General features: G+C 38.2%; 2 protein-coding genes across 4 annotated transcripts in view; both read left to right on the forward strand.

The window, feature by feature from the left end:
* The window catches only part of LOC109040615 (LIM and SH3 domain protein F42H10.3), a 165,321-nt gene that overhangs the window by 108,260 nt on the left and 36,940 nt on the right, over positions 1 to 20,121 (forward strand). For 2 of the 3 annotated variants that reach the window (XM_072297267.1, XM_072297268.1), the window contains exons 6-7: positions 11,009 to 11,188; positions 16,090 to 16,223. In XM_072297267.1, coding sequence (XP_072153368.1) covers positions 11,009 to 11,188; positions 16,090 to 16,223 — 314 coding nt within the window. The remainder of the gene's footprint in view (positions 1 to 11,008; positions 11,189 to 16,089; positions 16,224 to 20,121) is intronic. The other variant, XM_072297269.1, reaches the window with a different exon arrangement.
* LOC140224082 (uncharacterized) lies at positions 1,470 to 11,054 on the forward strand. The gene has a single exon (XM_072297261.1). It carries the CDS (start codon positions 1,954 to 1,956, stop codon positions 3,391 to 3,393), a length of 1,440 nt encoding a protein of 479 aa, XP_072153362.1. The 5' UTR covers positions 1,470 to 1,953; the 3' UTR covers positions 3,394 to 11,054.

Genomic DNA, 20,121 nt, shown 5'->3' on the forward strand with positions numbered 1-20,121 from the left:
TTCGAAAGGAGGAGGGAAGATTTAGAGAACCTGGGGTTTGAAGTTTCGATACCCACATGCAGTAAAGGTAAAGCACAACTGACGGCATACGAGGCAAATCAGAGCCGATTATGTACGAAGCTGAGGTGGGTCATAGAAAGCGTGAACAGTTCCCTTAAACGATTTAAATACTTTAAGACTCGAATCCCGGCGTTGGGAGTGCCTCATCTTTATGATGACGTCAAAATTGCTGCCGCGGTCCACAATGCATTTTTCAAACGTCTCAGTAGTGATGGTGACGATCCGCAGGTTGCTGTCAAAATGCTCCAACATCTGAACACACCCAACATTATCCAAGGGGTTGTGGAGAAAGGAAACTTAATTCGGCGAACCAGCCAGTTTCAGATCATGAATTCTAGTCATTTCGAGCAGATCACAGCGTGGAGCCCCGAAATTGTGAAATCTTTTGCCGAGCCGTATCAGCTTAAATGGGCAAAAAATTACATTTCAGACCACTTTAATAAAGCTGGCGATAACCAGTTTTATATTAGCAAAGACGACTTAATGCCAGACTTCAGTGCGCTCAACTTAACCCTCCAGAGCCCTATATTTGTGAAAGCAAAACAAGTGTCGCGGCATAAGTCAAATAAAGTGTACAACATTTTCATCTTGATCGACGCAGCCACTTCTTCGTCAAAAGCTGTTGTTGGCAGGTACTGCACATGTCTCAATGGGGCTAGGACAGTGTGTCCTTGCTCGCATGTCGTGGCTATTGTGTGGTACCTTTTCTTTGGTCGGCATTTGGAAGACCTCGAGTCACCGGCTGCATTTCTGCAAGATTGTTTTCCAATGATGAAAAGACGGGACAATCAAGACGACGCATCGGAGGGCGATGTCACTTCTGAACAGGATGAGTAACGTAAGTCCGTCTTCTTTTTTCTTTTTAGGTATTTCTACATTTTTTATCCAAAAATGTGGTTTGACACTGCGGATATTCTCATTATTAATTTTTTCACCCAAATTAAGCAATCTATAAATGAGGTTGGTAACTGTCTATATTTAGTGCCCTGTTTCATGTAATGTTTAATTGGACCTGAACCGCTACAATGAACATTGAAGGCCTGTGTCTCGCGACAAAATCGTTTCCCCGGAAAAACCGATATACCGTTGGAAAGCCTATACAAAGGGCTTTCATTACATGTCATTCTCATTTTCCTATGTGCGTGCGCAGTACTGATTTTTTGAGGTGCGAATGACGGGGGACCTCCAAAAGTACGGCAAGTCGAACTTTGAAGGCCTGTATCTCGCGATAGAATCGTTTCCTCGGAAAAACCGATATACCATTGAAAAGCCCATACAAAGGGCTTTCATTACACATGAGTTTCATTTTCCTGCCAGCGTTCGCAATACTAATTTTTTGAGGTGCGAATGACGCGGGACCTCCAAAAAGTACGCCAAGTCGGACTTTGAAGGCCTGTATCTCGCGATAGAATCGTTTCCCCGGAAAAACCGATATACCGTTGGAAAGCTCACATTAAGGGCTTTAATTTCGCGTGTTTTTTATTTTCCTACGTGGTGTCCCAATACCGACTCTTTTAGGTTAACCGTATTTTTGCACCTTGAAAAAATCGAAAAATTGCCGATTTTTGGGTAAATTTGGCAACAATGGATAAAAACTATATACGAAATGATAGCTCTTTTTATGTTCTATCAACTGAAACAAACCGCATCCTTGTATCTTTAATTGCTCAAAAGTTATGGGGTTTAACATGTTTCAACTTTCAAAAATGGCAACGTCGCACTCGGGGGGCTGGGGACTAAACCAACCCCGGATTTGGAGACCGGAAGTGCCCCTCTATCACTGGTATGAATTTCGTTAACTTTTGAAACGGGCACATTTGGGGGGTCCGTGCATAGAGTCCTTTTCAAGACTTAAAATTACACAGAAAAGACAAAGTCATTTCTTTGATTGCCATGAATTCAGGTTTGAAAATTCATGATACGATTGTGCCTATAGATACTAACCTCTTATATCAAAGAATTATGAAAACTGTCAGAAGCGACACTGAGTTAGAAAATTACTTCAACTACGAGCTTTCACCGATTCCGCAGGCCTTGTTTGACTCACATGGAATGCGGAAAGGCACAAATTCGACTTTGTATAAATCATTCAATGTGTCCAAAAATCTCAAGTTGACAACCGAAAATTGCAAATTTGTGATAGATGGGGGCTACCTCCTGCACTGTGTCATCTGGCCTCGCGTCGGCACCTTTTTAGATGTGTTTAATGCTTATGTGAAATATGTTGAAAAGCATTACGGTCTTGAATGTTTAATTGTTTTTGATGGATACGAACATAATGCAGATTCTACAAAAAGCGCTGAGAGGTGTCGACGTTACAGCCTTAAGAAATGTCCTGACTTAATGTTTTCTGAGGACACTCCTCTAACCTTGGCCCAGGACTTGTTTCTTTCTAATGAAAAGAATAAGGCGCGTTTGATTTGCTTGCTATCGAAACACTTGACTACAGGGAGTCAAATTAAAGTATATCAAGCAGAAGACGATGCGGACACTCTCATCGTAAATAAAGCTATTAGTGTAGTGAGAGAGACGAACAAACAAGTTGCTATCGTCGGTGAAGACATAGATCTTCTTGTCCTAATGGTAGCCTTGACGCCTGCACCAAGTGACGTCCCATTATTAAAACCAGGTAAGGGCAAGAATGCAGCACAAATTTTTAGCGCAAATGAGTTACAAACATCGAATGCAAATTTGAAGAAGAGCATTCTGTTTATCCACGCCGTTAGTGGATGTGACACCACCTCCGCATTTCGTGGCAAGGGCAAAGGCACATTCATTAAGCTGTTGGAAAAATGTGCCGAAGTTTCTCGAATTGCTGAAAAATTTAATGAAATTGACTGCACTCAAGAAGAGCTCTGTCAAGCGGGTGAGCAACTTGTTCTTCTGCTGTACGGTGCCAAAAAATCTGTCACCGCCTTGAATAAATGCAGATTTCAATGTTTTAATCGTGCTTTGGCAAGGCAAAAAACTGAGGTGAAACTGCAAACGTTGCCTCCAACTTCAGATGCGTGCAAGCAACACTTCTTACGTGTATATTATCAAGTTCAACTCTGGAGAGGAAGAAAACTGAATCCCAAGGAATGGGGGTGGAAATCTTCGGAACTCGGACTTCTCCCTGTGCCTATGCTCAACCCGCCTGCCCCCCAAGAACTTTTACAAATCATCTCATGTACATGTTCGAAAGGCTGCAGTAACCGCTGCTCTTGTAAGAGAGCTGGTCTACCATGCAGTGACATTTGTCTACATTGTTCCGGCTTGGGATGCAGCAATCAAGCAGAAACACTGATCGAGGAGGAAGCAGAGGATGAATTTGAACCAGCAACCGCCGCTTAAGGTAATAAACGAAGAATGCTTGTCTTTCTCTTTCTATATTCTGTATTAATTCATTTCCTTTTAGTCACTTTGAAACAGGAAGATTTGTTGTTTGACAAATTGTATTTGAATAAGAAAGCATAAAATAATAACATCATCTTCAAGCGCGACCGTTGACATTTATTAAGCATACCACAAGCATGACCTAACAGGGGAAGGGGGGGGGAGGGTTCATGATGAAAGGAAATGGGCACATATGTAAATGGATAATATGACTTACCCTCGCGGTAAATCTACCAAAAAAGTGAAGCCGTTTCATTTTGGACCGCAACAATTCATGGCGCGGCTGAGCCGAGATTCACCGCGTAGTTGCCGCCGTTGGTTCGGACCGCATAGCGCTCCGGGGGCGGACCCCCTAGTGAATTCATAAGCATTTTTAGCATGGAGATTTCATGCTCTTTCATTCCGGTGAAAACACTTTTTTGCCTCAGACTCACCGTTTTTAAGATAATTACAGATTTTGTTGAAAAAACGCGATTTCTCGCAAGATTTGACTTTCCTAGCCGCAGGAAACTACCGCCATATCTCACGAACCAGATGTCACAATTTGATAAACGTATAGTGTTTCTAATAGGAAATTTTATGGTCTTTCTAAAAGGTTCAGTGACATTTTTCCGTAGGATTGATATTTTTCAAGATATAAGCTAAAAACCGGCCGCCGGCGGCGTATTTTGGCCCCCCGCCCCCCCTTTTTTCAAAATGGCGGCCTTAGCGGACAGCCGATTTTGGTAAACTTTTGATATGTTGTTCTGGTAGCCTAATGCAACATATTTCCGCAAAGAAACCTTCTATATATAGATTTTCCCAGGAAAATGCTAGATTGACTGGACTATTTGGTAATTTTGGTTTTTATTATTTGAAAGTTCAACTGTGATCAGCATGTATAAAATATCTAAGATGAAATTTGTTGGTTAGACTTAACATCACAACATAGACCCTTCAATTTTGCAGATACCACAAGGATAGCCAACAAACATGAATAGTTGTATGAACCCGGCGTTATGAAGGGGCGTTGTTTACCTACTTTAAATAGAAAGTGTCTAAGTTTTGTGGCCACGTTTGGACAGTGAGTAAGAATGAGAGATAAACAAGCAAAAACCAAAGAATGAAAACAGTGCATTACTTTACATCCTTTGGCTCCTAAAGGAGATAATGAAGAGAAAGTTGGAAGCAAATGACTCAGAGCTGCATTGACTCTAGGAAAAGTATTTTAGATTAAAAAGTATACACATATAATTAGAACTTATTTCAGCTAAATACTAATTGACACCAACTTGCATCCGAAAAAATTAATTATGAAAAATGAAAAAGGAAAGAAAGAAAGTGAAGAAAATTCAAATACTTTATGATAAGGTCCGGATTTCTTTCAAAATGAAAAAATAATGGCTTTCTAAAAATAGCGTGAGACGGAAAGCAGTTCAACAAACTTTGAATGGCAATGCACATGCAAAGTCGGAACAGAAATACTAGTAATTGAAAATTAAGACAAATTATTAAAAATACCGCTCGTCCAGTTGTTGTCTTCCCCTCAGAGGTTCCTCGCGTTTTTGCTTTGACAATAAAGTGGTGTCATCAGATCGGAACGGTAAATCAATGAAGCTTGGAAAAATAGGAGAAAATAAATAACAGAAGAAAATAAAAAAAATCGTCGTCATGCCGCAGGAAAGGAACAACTTTTGCAATTTTATCAGCTGTAGGTAAATGTTTTGACTTTTGCAAAATCAAAAGCAGATCCCAGTAGGTACCCATCATAAAAATGGTATACCCAATGCTAAGTGATTTATCAAACATTTCTCAAGTTCCCATGACCGGTATTGCTATCGCACTGCGACTGCAGGCACCAGCTTGTTTTTACTTGCGCTTGAAAATCTATAAAAAAAAAGGGTTTTTGGAGGGGCTCTTTGCAGACGGGCTCAGACCAAGTGTACAAAAAGTGAGGATTTGGAAAGAAGGAGGAGAAAAGATTATATGAAGGGCAAAAAAGGAAATAAAAATGAGAAAAAATAAAGTACATTGCTTTAAAACTCGTTAAATATTGATCAGCTAATGTTTTTAAAGATTGGTCCAGTAGATTTCTATAAGGAGGAGAGGGGGGATGGGGGAAGCAATGATAAATCAAAACTGATCAATCTTGGAGCGATTTAAGTTTATAATGTTGCTCATTGTAGACACAAGAAAGCTTTGGTGATGTTATAAGTGTAAAGAATCACAGCTTTTTTAACCTGTGCATGAATGTAAAGGGAGAGGCTTAGCCGTTTTAGGTTATCCACGAATGTGTGAGGTGCTAAACCTGGGACGAAAATATTGAATGGCACAATATGGACTTCATCCAGTTCCTTTAACAGAGCCTTTTCCAGAGCCTTTTAACTTCATGAGCCAGTGGCGTCTCATATTATTATTATTAACTAGCTGTAATTAGAACAGGTTCTAATTGTTTGATTTGACAACAACATATTTGCGTCTTTGCCGCTGGATAGTTTGTGCTACTTCGATCTCAAAAACTACTGGACCTATTCACTTCGAATTACACAGTCACTTGCGGAGCGAGTAACCGGGGGCCAGGGAGCGAAGCCCCCGGCTAGCGGTGCAAGCGAGCGTAGCGAGCTGAAGCAGCTCGTCAAAATTAAAAGGCAAATGTCTTAAGTTTGCCTGAGTTTATCATGAGAACCCATCAGGCTCTTGATTGACCCAAAATTTCCCTGGGCACAATTGGGTTCAATTTCTCGACATTTTGAAGTCTCTATGTAATTTGACGAAAATTATTTGAAATTTTCGGGGTGTAACATGCACTGTCAATTTATAAAGAAACACATTGTTGGGTGAAATTTTGAACTGTTGCAATGCAATGAAACGCCCAGCTCTCACGTATTCAAGTATTCAATTCCTCTACAGGAGAAGGAAGGTTGCTGAATTTGCTCCCATTGCATAATCCAAGTTGGCTCTCTTGAAAAAAGGCAGAGAAAGAAAGATTTTTTAAAATCGCAATGTTGCTTACCTCTATGCCTCGATGATTGAATGGTTGCAGAATTGACGATGAGATTATGGATACTGGGCACGGATTGGCAGATTTCCCAGCCACCACTTTATTTAAATAAAAAGTAAAATCCGAAAATTGTCCCTCCCCCCTTTGCCCTTAAATTTTGAATTATTGTAGATTCACCTGTCCATGTGGAAAGTACCGCCTGAGATATAGGTATAGCAGCACAAATGCGGGGAATATTGGTAAATATGAATGAAATTTGGATTCTTTGGGGTTGATTATCTATCCTCTCCAAAGGTCAAGGTCCCTAGCTTTGTCCCACCTTAATTAACTGAAAAAAGGCCTGATAGGGACGGTAGGTTTGAGCTACCCTGTGTGCATATGGCTTGTTGCATATTTTTTTTTAATTTGATCCGAACAAAATACGTCAAACAAGATGATCGTTGTAGTACTTCAGCTAACATACTTGTTCGCATTACGAAAGAGATTCTGCACCACCTTTAGTAGAGGTGTATGGATACATAACTACAGGTTTTTAATGAATTACTAGTTTAACATCTTCCCCAAAGTCATTTAAGAGTGAATAGAATAGTCTTGAATGGCATGAATATATTATTGCTCAGTTTATTACAGTAAAGCGTGCAAAGACGCACTGCTTCAATAATTACCTTAAAAATCACAGATAAAATCACGCTGAGTTCAACTGCAGAGTTGGGAATGTAAGCATCATAACGTAGCTGCATTGCATTTCTAGAAGGCGTGGATGAAACGGCGATTGAAACTATGTCGACTGTAACGCTGTCGATCGAAAGGGTGTCGCCCGAATCAATGTCGATTGGAATAATGTCAAAAGAATCACTGTAAATATACTGACTTTGTCGATCGATCTGTGTTGATCGAATTGCGTTTCTATTTTTTGATGGAACTGTTTTGAGTGAACCAACGTCAATCGAAACAATGTCGACGTAAAAGTGATTTTTGTTTAAAGATTTCAAATTGAAATTTTCGAACGAAACAATGTCGATCGAATCTATGTCGATTAAAAATACGTCGGTGAAAACTGTGTCGATCAAAAATGTTTCGATGGAAAGCATGTCAATGAAAAAAATTTTGATCGAAAGAGTGTCGATCAAATCTACGATCGACTTGTGTCGACGATTTTTGTACCCACCGTTTCATCCTTTTTAAAGTTAGTAGGAAAATGATTCAAAGACAGCGTCTCACATTGGGACGAAAAGGTGTCTAAACGGGACATTCGCTTATTTGACGATATATTATCGCCAAATCTCCTCGGAACTTGGCATTTAAAGTCATTTTGGTACACGGAATTCAACTCTATGTTCAATCTTTCGTTCATTGGAAAGATTCTGCAAAAAAAATGTGGCTGCCAAGTCTCTGTTTGAATCCATTTGATAAATAGATTAGCATGATTATAGTGGAGATTTAACGCCCTTTTTTCAATTTTGGCTGTTTTCATTGAAAAAAATTAATTAATCTTGAAATTGGGATAGTTCTTCACTGAGAAATCTCACCTGCCCCCCATCCTCTTTCCTGTCGCCAAAACCACAGCAATGTTCGACTAGGGAAATAAGTTCACCTCACTCTGTCCACTCTCCATCCTAACTGATCCCTACAGTTTTTAAATCAATTTTTTGGGGTTTTTTTTTTAAAAAACTTTTTCTCTTCTACTTTGGCGCGCCACTTTTTAAAGTCTGGTTGGTACGTGATGAGTTATAGGCACTCAAACGTCCTAATCTGAAGATGAAAGGGAGAAATTCTATACTCCAGTAACTCGGAATTTCTCTAAGGGCTCTTCTGCACTTCTGCAGTATCATTCATTTGAACAGGTGTAGAGCCACACAAATAACAAGTTAAAGTTGGCATATTGCCTCTTAAAATATTACACATTTTTCCGTCGAACACGGTGCTGTGCAGGTCATGAGACACCGACAAATTTTCTACTCCAGTTGAACTTATATTTTCGATTTCAGACTCGATTTAAGACACTGTTTCAGTTACGACTTCATTCGATTGTTTGACAAATTTAAAAAAAAAAAAAAAAAAAAAAAAAAAAATTAATCCTTCTACAGAAAAAAGTGGAGGATGACCATCGCAATCATCATCCCACATGTCAGATGAGCATAGCAGGAAGCTGATAAGCAGCGAAGCAGCTGCGGCGCGGCGGCCAGGAAAGCCCGTTGCACTCAACCGCAACCGTCAATCAGCCTGCTTGAGCGCTCGATTTTAAGCGATCCTTGCTCATGTTTTCGCTTGTAACTTCCAAAGTCGGAATTAGTCGGATGAAAACTGATATTATTCTGAAAGCTGAGGATACGTAGATTCTCGGTTTACAAACCGTTTTGTGGACAAGTCTGGACATTGTTTTAAAACTTTAATGGAACTTTGAATTTTAGTTTTTTCACTTTTCGTTTTTGAATTCACTCTCTGACTCCCAAAAATAAAAACCAACCATAACTAAAGACCTTAAGGATAAGCCTGCGTCTGTATTAAATTGTCATAACAAAAAATTGCACTTAAAGTCATCTCGGTATCTACAGAAGCAATTTGTGCACGATGAGCTGGTACATACCTCTTTTTCTTGTATTCCCAAAACACTCGTTTTTCTACATCTGCCATTGGAATATTCTTCAAGTAAATTGTTACAATCTTCGTTACTCTGGAAGTTTGGACCCTCTAGGTAACTTCTATACCTTTGATTTTTGCTTTTAATGAATTTCATTTTTACCTTGAATGCCCCGTTACCATAATGGGCCCATCCCAATGTGCATCTGGTTGAGAGAGGGAGTTTCTTTGATTTGATCTGATAAAAACTCACTCTCCATTTCTTCCTAATAACAGTTTCCTTTGATTTAACTAAGCATTGAAACCTAGAAAAATTAAATAGATTTAACTCAAAGTTGAAAATAAATAATTTTATTTTTAAACATCTTAGAAATACAATTTTAAAAATGCACTGAAGCAAATGACTGAGTGGGGAAATAATGAAAACATAAAAATCAGTGGCATGGCTCTTGGTAATGAGAAGGTGAGTGGACCACGAGAAAAATTTCCCGGGAGATCAGATTCATAGTAATATAAGTTCGAAGGTATGACTGTAAATGAACCTAAGTATCTTACGCAAGTTTTTATCTTATCAAATTAAAAAAACTGCATCTCTCTACCTAGCTTCAAAAACTCGTGCATTTTATTCAATTTTGTCTCTCAACCAGACGCTATCTTTGAATCATTTTCCTACTAACTTTCAGAAGGATGCATTTGCGTTAAGCAATACTAAAATTTGAACTGGGGAGGTGGATTGGTTTATTTTTGCTGTACCTAATTAATTTTTCTGTGTCTTTGTCTCCATGAGGTCTTATATGAGCAACAGGGCATTGTTTTGGTGCAAAACACAGAGCTTTTCTTTTCTGGTTCTCAATATTTTAAAAGTGAAAGATGATCAGCTTAAACTTTCTTCCTTTTTATTCATTTTGTAAAATAGACTCAGTTCTTCTACTTTTAGTCCCGAATGGAAGTGGTAGAACAAATAATTAACAAATTGGCCAAGCATTGCAAAAAATCTTCTCTTAGTCTGAGGCAAGTAGAGCTTTATGTTAATATTAACTTTGAGGAAATACAGAAAATTGAAATAGACTAGTAATAATAATGGGCCATTCAAAGATATAACTTCCTTCAGTAGCTGTCAATGACAATAGATTAGGTGCATGCGTATAAATTATCAATTATATAACTCATATGTTTTTAAAAAAAATTATTTCAAATTATGTCTTCTTAATCATTCTGCATACCTTAAAGTGTCAGGGAAATTTTCCAAAATTTGTCAGTGAATTTCATTTTCTAAAATTTGTGGCAACCCTACAAAATGAGCATTTTTGAATATCGCTAAAATTCACCCCATCTTTGGGAACCGATATCTTGGGGACGGAGCGCCGGATGGGAAAACCCTTTAAAATAGTATCTTAGAATGATGTACCTAAAGACCCTCTTTACCAATTTTCAGCAAAATCGGAGGGTACTGGTCATGGGGCCCAGCACAGTTGATGTGGAATGACCCAGCTGTTTATGAAGAACACTGAATGGTTGTAGGTTCATCTCCACTTTGGAGGTGACTCCTTACAGTCAAAGTTATTTATTTTTAAGAAACCAAGGCAGGGTGCTTGTCTGAAAGATGCCTGCTGAGAGGTTTCTTTCCTCAGATGGCGAGGTTTGGCTGTGTTCTGGTGTGTGGGAACTTGGTTTGATGGGACTGTTGGGGTGTAATCGTGCTGCTTCATTTAGCCCAGGGACTTCTGGAGTATTCTGGTTTTGCCTAAAACAGCAGACCCCTGGGCCTAAATCAACAAATGCTTCCCATACATTTCATTTTTATTTTAACATTATTTACCTCTAAGCATTCAAAATCCTTGAAACACTTTTACATCTTAGCTTGCTATTGAAAGCAGGATACTCTCTGAACATTGAGAATTCAAAATGCTGAAATGTATTTTTTTATATACTTCATTAAATCAGTGATTAATTTTTTAAATGATTTTTAATGATGATGAAGTATTAAACCTTACTGTGAACATTCTATTGAAGATCATGGCGGAGGTACTGAAAAACAATCAAAGCAGCTGGCGAATAACTCAGAAACTAAATGCCAGTCGAATCCAGGGAAAATTTCAGATTACAATCCTCTCGGATCAGACATGATGAAGAATTCGCCATATTCTGCCAGACAATCATCAACAGTCATTTATACGTCCCAAGATGGACCTGGTGAGACCTATCATTATGTTCGTTTTGCATGATGGTTGTGATTAAGTTCGGCTCTGGGTTTTCAAATCTTCCCAAATCTGTACTTCACAATAAACCTTTGTCTCTCTCCTTTTCTTTCACATCTCCTTGGAACTGATAAAAACTAATAGGATGTATTATCAGGTTCCTTTACTCATGTCTTTGACATTGCAAGAGAGATGTATTTTCATTTATAATTCAGATAAGTGTGTCCACCAGATGTCTTGCTATAACTCAATGCGTGCTGCTCATAAGAGTGTATTAACATTGCTGTTTTCCTTAATGTTGGAGACCATTCCCTTCTATCAAAGATGGACCGTTTCCCTAATTTTATTGACAATTTTCCAAATTTTTGTTGATATTAACACCAGAAAAAGCCTAAAGTGTTTGAGACCCGAAGGTCTGAAGAGGATTTGTTCAAAAATAATATGTTCAAGGAGATTTTGCCACTTGACAATATAGACACCCTCTTCTGCACTGTATATGATAAATCACAGTCATTTATATTGGAGATCGATGCTTGAACTCTATGTATATGTTAGCGGCAAAACCCGATTCCAGGCAAAACTAGTTTTGCCTAGGCAAATCTAGTTCTGCCAGGTATGAACCGGCAAAACTAGATCTGCCTAGTCAAAACCTGTTTTGCCTGATTTGTGTAGGCAAAACTAGCCGACCGCAGGCGGAACTAGTTTTGCCTGCTGATGTTCAGGCAAAACTGATGAGGTCCGGCCAAACTAGTCCTGCCAATAGAAATTGATTAGTACAAGCGGAGTATTCGGCGATGCTGAGCGAGCCCGAATTACGTACCACTATTTACATTTCGGGAAACCATTTTGTGTTTTGAAGCCTTTAGTATCTAAAAAAACAGCTACGGTCGCTGCGGTGTTATTAATTCGGTGTTTTTATCTTTTGGGGCCCCTTTTATTTTACACTCGTATAATGGACGGGAATTCGTCAACGAACTTGTAACTCAACTTGCTAAATTATGGGAAGAATTGAAGATTGTCCATGGTAAACCACGAAAGTCGCAAAGTCAGGGCTCAGTGGAGCGTGCAAATTGAGATGTGCAGGACATGTTAGCAGCATGGATGAGGGACAATTACAGCAGTCATCGGGCCCAAGGTTTGCGTTATGTTCAGTTCATGAAGAATCGTAGTAGCATCGTAACAAATATTAGCACCGAAGAAGTTTCAGAGAAAAGTAGCACCGAAGAAGTTTCAGAGAGAAGAAGCACCGAAGAAGTTTCAGAAAAAAGGAGCGCTGAACAAGAGAGTAGCACCGAAGAAGTTTCGGAAAAAAGTAGCGCTAACCAAGAAAGTATCACCGAAAAAGTTTCGGAAAAAAGTTTATTTTTTATTTTTAACTTTTGATTATTATATTTTATTTTTAATTTTTGATTATTATTTTTTATTTTTAATTTTTGATCATTATTTTTTATTTTTAATTTTTGATTATTATTTTTTATTTTTAATTTTTGATTGTAATTTTATATTTTTAATTTTTGATCATTATTTTTTATTTTTAATTTTTATTATTATTTTTTATTTTTAATTTTTGATTATTATTTTTTATTTTTAATTTTTGATTATTATTTTTAATTTTTGATTATAATTTTTATTTTTAATTTTTGATTATTATTTTTTATTTTTAATTTGTGATTATTATTTTTTATTTTTAATTTTTGATTATTATTTTTATTTTTAATTTTTGATTATTATTTTTTATCTTTAATTTTTGGTGTACATACTTTTTCTGGTCCGGCAAAACTAGTTTTGCCTGGTCGTGTTCAGGCAAAACTGACAGCACTTTGGCGTAACTAGTTTTGCCTACTTGGCGCAGGCAAAACTAGATTCCTCGGAAAAATGCATTTTTGCCTAGGCAAAACTAGTTTTGCCTGGAATCTGGTTTTGCCGCTAACGTACATACATCTTCTTGTCTAACTAAATACTGATCTACCTCCTTTGCATATAAATGAACATGTTATCAATTTGAAGGAGGGTGTAACAGCTAATTTTCGGAAATTGATTTTTTGACGGAGTATTTTTCTTTGAGAGAGGAAGCATTTTTATACCGGGTGATTCTACCAAAATTTCTCTTTAAGTGTCTGCTTTTAACATTTGAGAATCTGCTTCACTAGAAGAGGACGGTAAGTTCCTAGCCAGACTTCCCAGCGGAGGGTGCTTCCTAATGATAAAAATCTCTTAATGAAACATGAGAAATGTCTCTTTAATAATTCATCCTTTAACCATAATATCCAGTTGAGAAGGTCTTTACTAACTGTCTGAAATCCAGGTTGTGGATTGTGGTAATAAAGAGCGACGCCAAGAATGGCACAATTTGGGTCAGCTGGGATTTTTCTGAAACCGGGCCGAAACAATACCTTATGTTACCCTAAGACTCTGGTAAAAAATTTTAGCTTGCGTATACGCACGGTTTTTGAGAAAACGGGGGTAAAGTTGCCAAATCGCCATCATTCTGGACAGCATTTTTATAGCAAAACGACGGGGGAAAAGGACGAAAAACTTACACCTTTGACGGGTTTTGGCTGTAAATGTTCTTATTGGGCCCCTGTGCATATAGCTGTGTTCAGTTCCAAAAATTTCGGTCGTACAGTGGTCCAAAATGGGGAGAAATCGTGGACAACTCAGGTTTCTTTGTCAAATTTTTAAAAATGGAAGTAAATTGTCGGTTTCCTGCAGTTTTCATGGCTATCAATGTTCTTATCGGTCCGCAATCCAGTAACTTGTGTTCAGCTTCATAAATTCTCATTGCACAGTGGTCCAAAATGGGCAAATTAGTGGATAAATTAAGAATCTCTGTCAAACTTTTTAAAAATGAAGTAAAACTATTGGTCCCCTGCCAAGTTCAGATCCCGGAAAAATTAATGTATTTAATTTTTTTTTAATTATTACTGTTTGTCACACCATATTGTTTATAGAACTTTGTTATAGATTAGATTTTGTAGCATTATTTGCTTCTACATTGCATTGAAAATAATGGGGAAGCTTTTTCACCAAGTCTTGGTATTAATCTTTGAGGAATTTTTTTTGTTCATTTTACCTTAGTTTTAGGTATTATTTATTTTTTTCTTCATTTCTTTTCTTTCTTTTTTTCTGTTTTTCTGATTCTTTTTTGTTTTCTGATTTTTTATTTTCTTTTGTTTTTGACTTTTTCAATTTTCTTTTGTTCTCTGTTTTTTCTTAATTTTTTTTTTGTTTTCTGTTTTTTTAAAAAAAATTTTGTTTTCTGTTTTTTGAATTGTTTTTGACTTTTTAAATCTTTTTTAAAATTTTTTCTCCTTTTTTTCTCATCTTTTTTTAAATTTCTGAAAGTTTGCATATTTTATTGAAATAATGCTATAAAATCTAATTACAACCAAGTTCTATAAACAATACGGTGTGACAAACAGTAATAATTAAAAAAAAAATTAAATACATTAATTTTTCCGGGATCTGAACTTGGCAGGGGACCAACAGTTTTACTTCATTTTTAAAAAGTTTGACAGAGATTCTTAATTTATCCACTAATTTGCCCATTTTGGACCACTGTGCAATGAGAATTTATGAAGCTGAACACAAGTTACTGGATTGCGGACCGATAAGAACATTGATAGCCATGAAAACTGCAGGAAACCGACAATTTACTTCCATTTTTAAAAATTTGACAAAGAAACCTGAGTTGTCCACGATTTCTCCCCATTTTGGACCACTGTACGACCGAAATTTTTGGAACTGAACACAGCTATATGCACAGGGGCCCAATAAGAACATTTACAGCCAAAACCCGTCAAAGGTGTAAGTTTTTCGTCCTTTTCCCCCGTCGTTTTGCTATAAAAATGCTGTCCAGAATGATGGCGATTTGGCAACTTTACCCCTGTTTTCTCAAAAACCGTGCGTATACGCAAGCTAAAATTTTTACCAGAGTCTTAGGGTAATATAAGGTATCTTTTGGGCCCGGTTTCAGAAAAATACCTGCTGACCCAAATTGTGCCAAAAAACGGTTGTTTTTGGCGACGCTGTTTTCAGTTCGCTTTATGTAATTATTTTTCTTAAAAATTCCTACCTTGTTACTTTTATCTGCTTTGGTAATAATCTTTCTCTGTTTGAAATTCTGCCAAATTGGGTCTTGCCCACATATAGTCTTATATTCTCCATGTGCAGTCTCATAATATCTCTACACTTGCAATATATTCCACCATCCTCTTAGGGTATGAGTAGCATCTTTTCAAACCTTAATTTAATGCTTTTCCTTCATTCCTGCTCAAAATTACACTGGATAGATTAACCATCTGCCATCTGTAGTTTGATTGGCCGTAGCTAAGCTCTGTTAGGATGAACAGCAGAAGGTGGATTTAAACCCAATGTTGGTGATGAAGGTAATCTATATGAGGAACTTTAATGTCTGAAAAAACAGAAATTTTCAAGAAGCTAGAGAAACTTTTTAATGTTGACTATTAAGAAGTGGACGATTTCATTTTCAAATGAAGGAGAAAACAGTTCATAGAGAAGCAAAATTTGAGAACCCCATTTGCCAACACAGACAGGAGCATTCACCGCAAAAAATTTCTACGATAACAACAACAAGCGATTGATAAGTAATATACTCTACAATTTGAATAAGAAAAACACCTAACACTAGTTGCAACTTGTAGTTTGCTGAAGAAGTTGGACAAGATTCTATCAAAACATTTGTCCATTTTACATGAGGTAAAGGAATTAGTCCCAAAACTTCGCGACCTTATATATAATTATGACAATAAGTATTCCTTGTTTATAAATTAATCATATTTGACAATACATGTCATATTTGTCATTTTGTACCTAAGTAGGATGTTGCCGCTTGTTAACCTTTTAAAGATCTTACATTTTTATCATCTTTTACAGTGCGTAAAGTTACAAGTCAGCGTATTGGGTCAATTGCAGATTGGGATCCTGTAGCTGTTAACTATTCCCCTCCACCTAGCCAAAATCAGAACTACAGAAATAATCCACCACCAACATCATACATGTCGTCAGGAGTAAGTTTTGCTATTAATCCCTAATTCATTTTATTTACCTTACTTGTATGTATTCTTGGTGTACTTTGCTTGGCTTTGCAGCATCATTTGTAAAATGTGTCTCTTTGGGAGTTTGAATCAGATTTTTTTCTTTAGTAGGAAGACTTCTTGAAATTGGCAACTTAGTCCCCCAAGGCTATTTGCCATTCACAAGTCAGGGCTTCTGTCACTATTTATTTTTGTTTTGTTCTTATTTGCGGTAGACATTTGGACCGCGTTTAGCAGAAAGGAACTCAGCCACATCAGGTATTGCCAAAAACTGGGTAATTTAATTTTTTTTCAAGAGAACGTTTGTTCACATTCCGTTGAATCTTTCTAAGAACTTCGTGCTTCGCAGAAAATTAACTGAAATTTGGCAATAGCTGATGTGGCCTGGTTCCTATCTGTTTCACGCGGTTCATTTTACCCTTAATATTTGACGTATATGTTTCTAGGATGTGTAGGCTTGTCATTCTCAATTGAATCAGTGGGAATGAGAACACACCAACTTGGAAAAATCAAAATTTACAGGATACTCAAAAAACTGCTCAGTAGGTGAAGCAGTTATCATGAGAAAAAGCTTTTTGGTGCCGAAGGAGAGGCATCGAAAGATTTGACAAGACCTTTAAGGCCCAAATTGAAATGGATGCGCCACCTTTAGTGACCAAAAATGGGGCTTTTTGAAGTTGCAAAATTAGTGTGTTTTCATTCTCACCAATGAAGGCCCTGTTTTTTTGTGTGTTTTGGTCTAAGATACTTACATTTTTCAGCTTGTGGCCCTCCAATTATCGGGGAACTTGGCTGTAGAAAATTCACATATAACAGAAAAATGAAATTCTCGAATTTGGATGGGCAGCCATTTTTGTGAAGTAGAATTGAATTAGTATTGCAATATGATACAGAGCCGGATTTATGGGGGGCCCATGGTGCCATGGCACCTGGCGGCAAATTTTAGGAGGCGGCAAATTTGGAATTTTTCTTGTTTTTTATAGATAAAAAGGAGTGTATGTTTCATGTCTGCCTTTTACGTGTCACAAATCCTCGTTCCTTGAAGAACCATTTCCCCCTCTTTAAATATTTGCTTGCAACACTTTCCTGCACAGATGCGCATCCTTCTCACTATTGCAGAATCAGATTGCGCTCTTGCCGTGTTTCTGAAACTTACATTTCGTGCTCATTGGCATCGCGTGAATCTATAAGATATTAAATTGATCAAGATTAAGATATTATATTATTGATCCGATATGAAATCTCCAGCTGGAAAGAAAGAAATCCCTAAGTACCCAGATTTGCTCAAATATCCCCCAAAAATCCCCAGATATTGCAAAAAACCGCCATTTTCAAAGTAGGATTATTTCATCATTCGATGTGCCGATTTGCAATATTGAAATCTGATTGGCTTGTTTGAATTTTGCCGCCCTATGAAAGCGTTGAACGGACCAATAAAACGAAAGAATATTAATTGAGGAGTTTATTTTTATTTTTATTATTATTCTGTTGAATTGTCAAGTATATGGAGTGACGCAATCGTTATATGTTCCGGCCTATTATCAGGGAAAAATAGTGTTGCCAATATGGCCTACAAAATATAGATGAAAAATACTTTCTATTGAGTTACAGGTAAAGTTGAAGGTAAGAGAGTCGATTTTTACTTACTTTTATCTCATCAAAAAAATCCCTAGATTGTCAGAAAAATCCTTAGATATCGGATCACAGTCTGTCACCATGTATTGGGGGGGGGGGGGGGGGGCCAAAATATTGTTCGCAGCAGGCGGCAAAAACCTAAATCTGGCTCTGAATAAGAGTGTTAAACCTTTCCCCTCTTTTTTATTTCTCTCCTTACAACCTGCGTGAGAACAATTTCCATTCGCGCGAAAAAAAAACAATTTTTAGAAAAACAAAGGACGACGGACCGGTCTTATGTGAAAAGTGGGCCCGGTTAAATCGGCTGGCGTTTTGATATGTTGTAGGTCTTAACCTACTGATCAAAAGTGTCAATGGGCATTTCTCCCTATCTCGAAGTTTTACCCCCCATTTTGGGGGTCAAAGTTGCCAATTCGGCGTATATTTGGCAGTTTTGACACCCGGGTTTATTGGTCGCCTATGAGATTCTTTGATGGTTTCTTGAGTCTTTTGTATCCTCTGAATAGGCTAGAGACCATCCGAACTCAAAAACTGACAATTTCGCCTTATGGGTAAGGGGGGGGGGGGGTGTTCACGCCACCGATTTCAGAGACGGCGAGCCGCATTAAACCGATTCTTTCGCCATGTTTTGGAGAATTTTTTATGCAAATGATTGCGACTGCATCTAGAAAGGTCGACTAAGATGCAGCTCAGAATATACCCCCGGGCGGGAGGGGGGGGGGGGGGCGACCGAACTCGAGCAGCGTAACTGGCTTGCGCGGGTCGGATCAAACCGATCCTTCTATTATGTTTTGGAGAACTTTTTTGCAAATGACTCAGGCTGCTTCTTGAAAGGTCTAAGATGCAGCTCAAAATATACCTCCCCCCCCCCCCCGGGGGGGGGGAGGCGAAAACTGGGCCGAAAAGCCGACCGAACTCGGGCAGCGAAAGTTGCCCGAGTTTGATTGTTGATCGGTTGATGAGTTGATAGGTTGACGGATGATTTTGTCATGTTTTGGAGTTTTTTTTTTTTTTATCCCAATGAAACAGACTGCATTTCGGAAGGTCGACTGAGATGGAGCACGGAATATGCTATATGAGAAAGGAGGCTTCTCAATCCGCACCCTCCCAATAGGATCTCTCAGCATAGGTCAGTGTGGCACTGACACTAGTAGAGTGACACTTTTGAATGTGGCTAGGACGATTAAAACTTCATACCGTTTAACGCATCATTCAATTTTCAGCATATCCTGATGCATTTCAGAATTTCGACGAGGGGAAGGGTTATTTGCTTTTGAAAAGAAAAAAAATTAAAAAGAAGAAGTACATGACCTTGTTTTTTTCTTAGATTTTCTGATTACGTAAAAAAATCTCAGCGAGCTCGCCGCACTTTCTGCACTGAGAGCTTCCAGGATTTGATCCATTACTTATGGAGCTCCAGTAGAAAGAATGAAAAACCCAGAACTCGTCAAATACCTTCAGAACTGATTGCATTGCATATATTGCCTTTTTGCGAATGCTTTGCTTTCTTCCGTGCCTTTCTTGACATTCTACAAAACTGTTTAATGCTCGATAATAATGTGCGATTTCATTTAAAAAATCACCTAGATGATATATTTCTGAAATCAACCGACGTTATATACGTCTCAGCCGTAGGAATCATCTGCACCATTAGCTTTCGCTTATAGAAATATTGGGCTCAGTCGGAAATGCGTGTCAGCTAAAACGACCCTCGGAATTATGTATGAGTGATGGTGGTGGTAAAAAATGCCACTATACTAGTGTCAGTGCCACACTGGCCTATGCTGAGAGATCCTATTGCAAGGGAGGGTGCGGATTGAGAAACCTCCTTTCTCATACAGCATATTCCGTGCTCCATCTCAGTCGACACTTCGAAATGCAGTCTGTTTCATTGGGATGGAAAAGAAACTCCAAAACATGACAAAATCACCGGTTTGATGCAACTCGCGAGAGCTAGTTTCGCTGCCTGAGCTCGGTCGGCTTTTCGGCCCAGTTTTCGCTTGGGGGGGGGGGGGGGGAGGTATATTTTGAGCTGCATCTTAGACCTTTCAAGAAGCAGCCTGAGTCATTTGCAAAAAAGTTCTCCAAAACATAATAGAAGGATCGGTTTGATCCGACCCGCGCAAGCCAGTTACGCTGCTCGAGTTCGGTCGCCCCCCCCCCCCCTCCCGCCCGGGGGTATATTCTGAGCTGCATCTTAGTCGACCTTTCTAGATGCAGTCGCAATCATTTGCAT

This window comes from Bemisia tabaci, chromosome 2, assembly GCF_918797505.1.
Source record: "Bemisia tabaci chromosome 2, PGI_BMITA_v3".
Classification (NCBI taxonomy): Eukaryota; Metazoa; Arthropoda; class Insecta; order Hemiptera; family Aleyrodidae; genus Bemisia; species Bemisia tabaci.

Excerpts from the sequence above, each read along its gene's own strand:
- LOC140224082 (XM_072297261.1), top strand. The coding sequence starts at position 1,954 with ATGAATTCAGGTTTGAAAATTCATGATACGATTGTGCCTATAGATACT.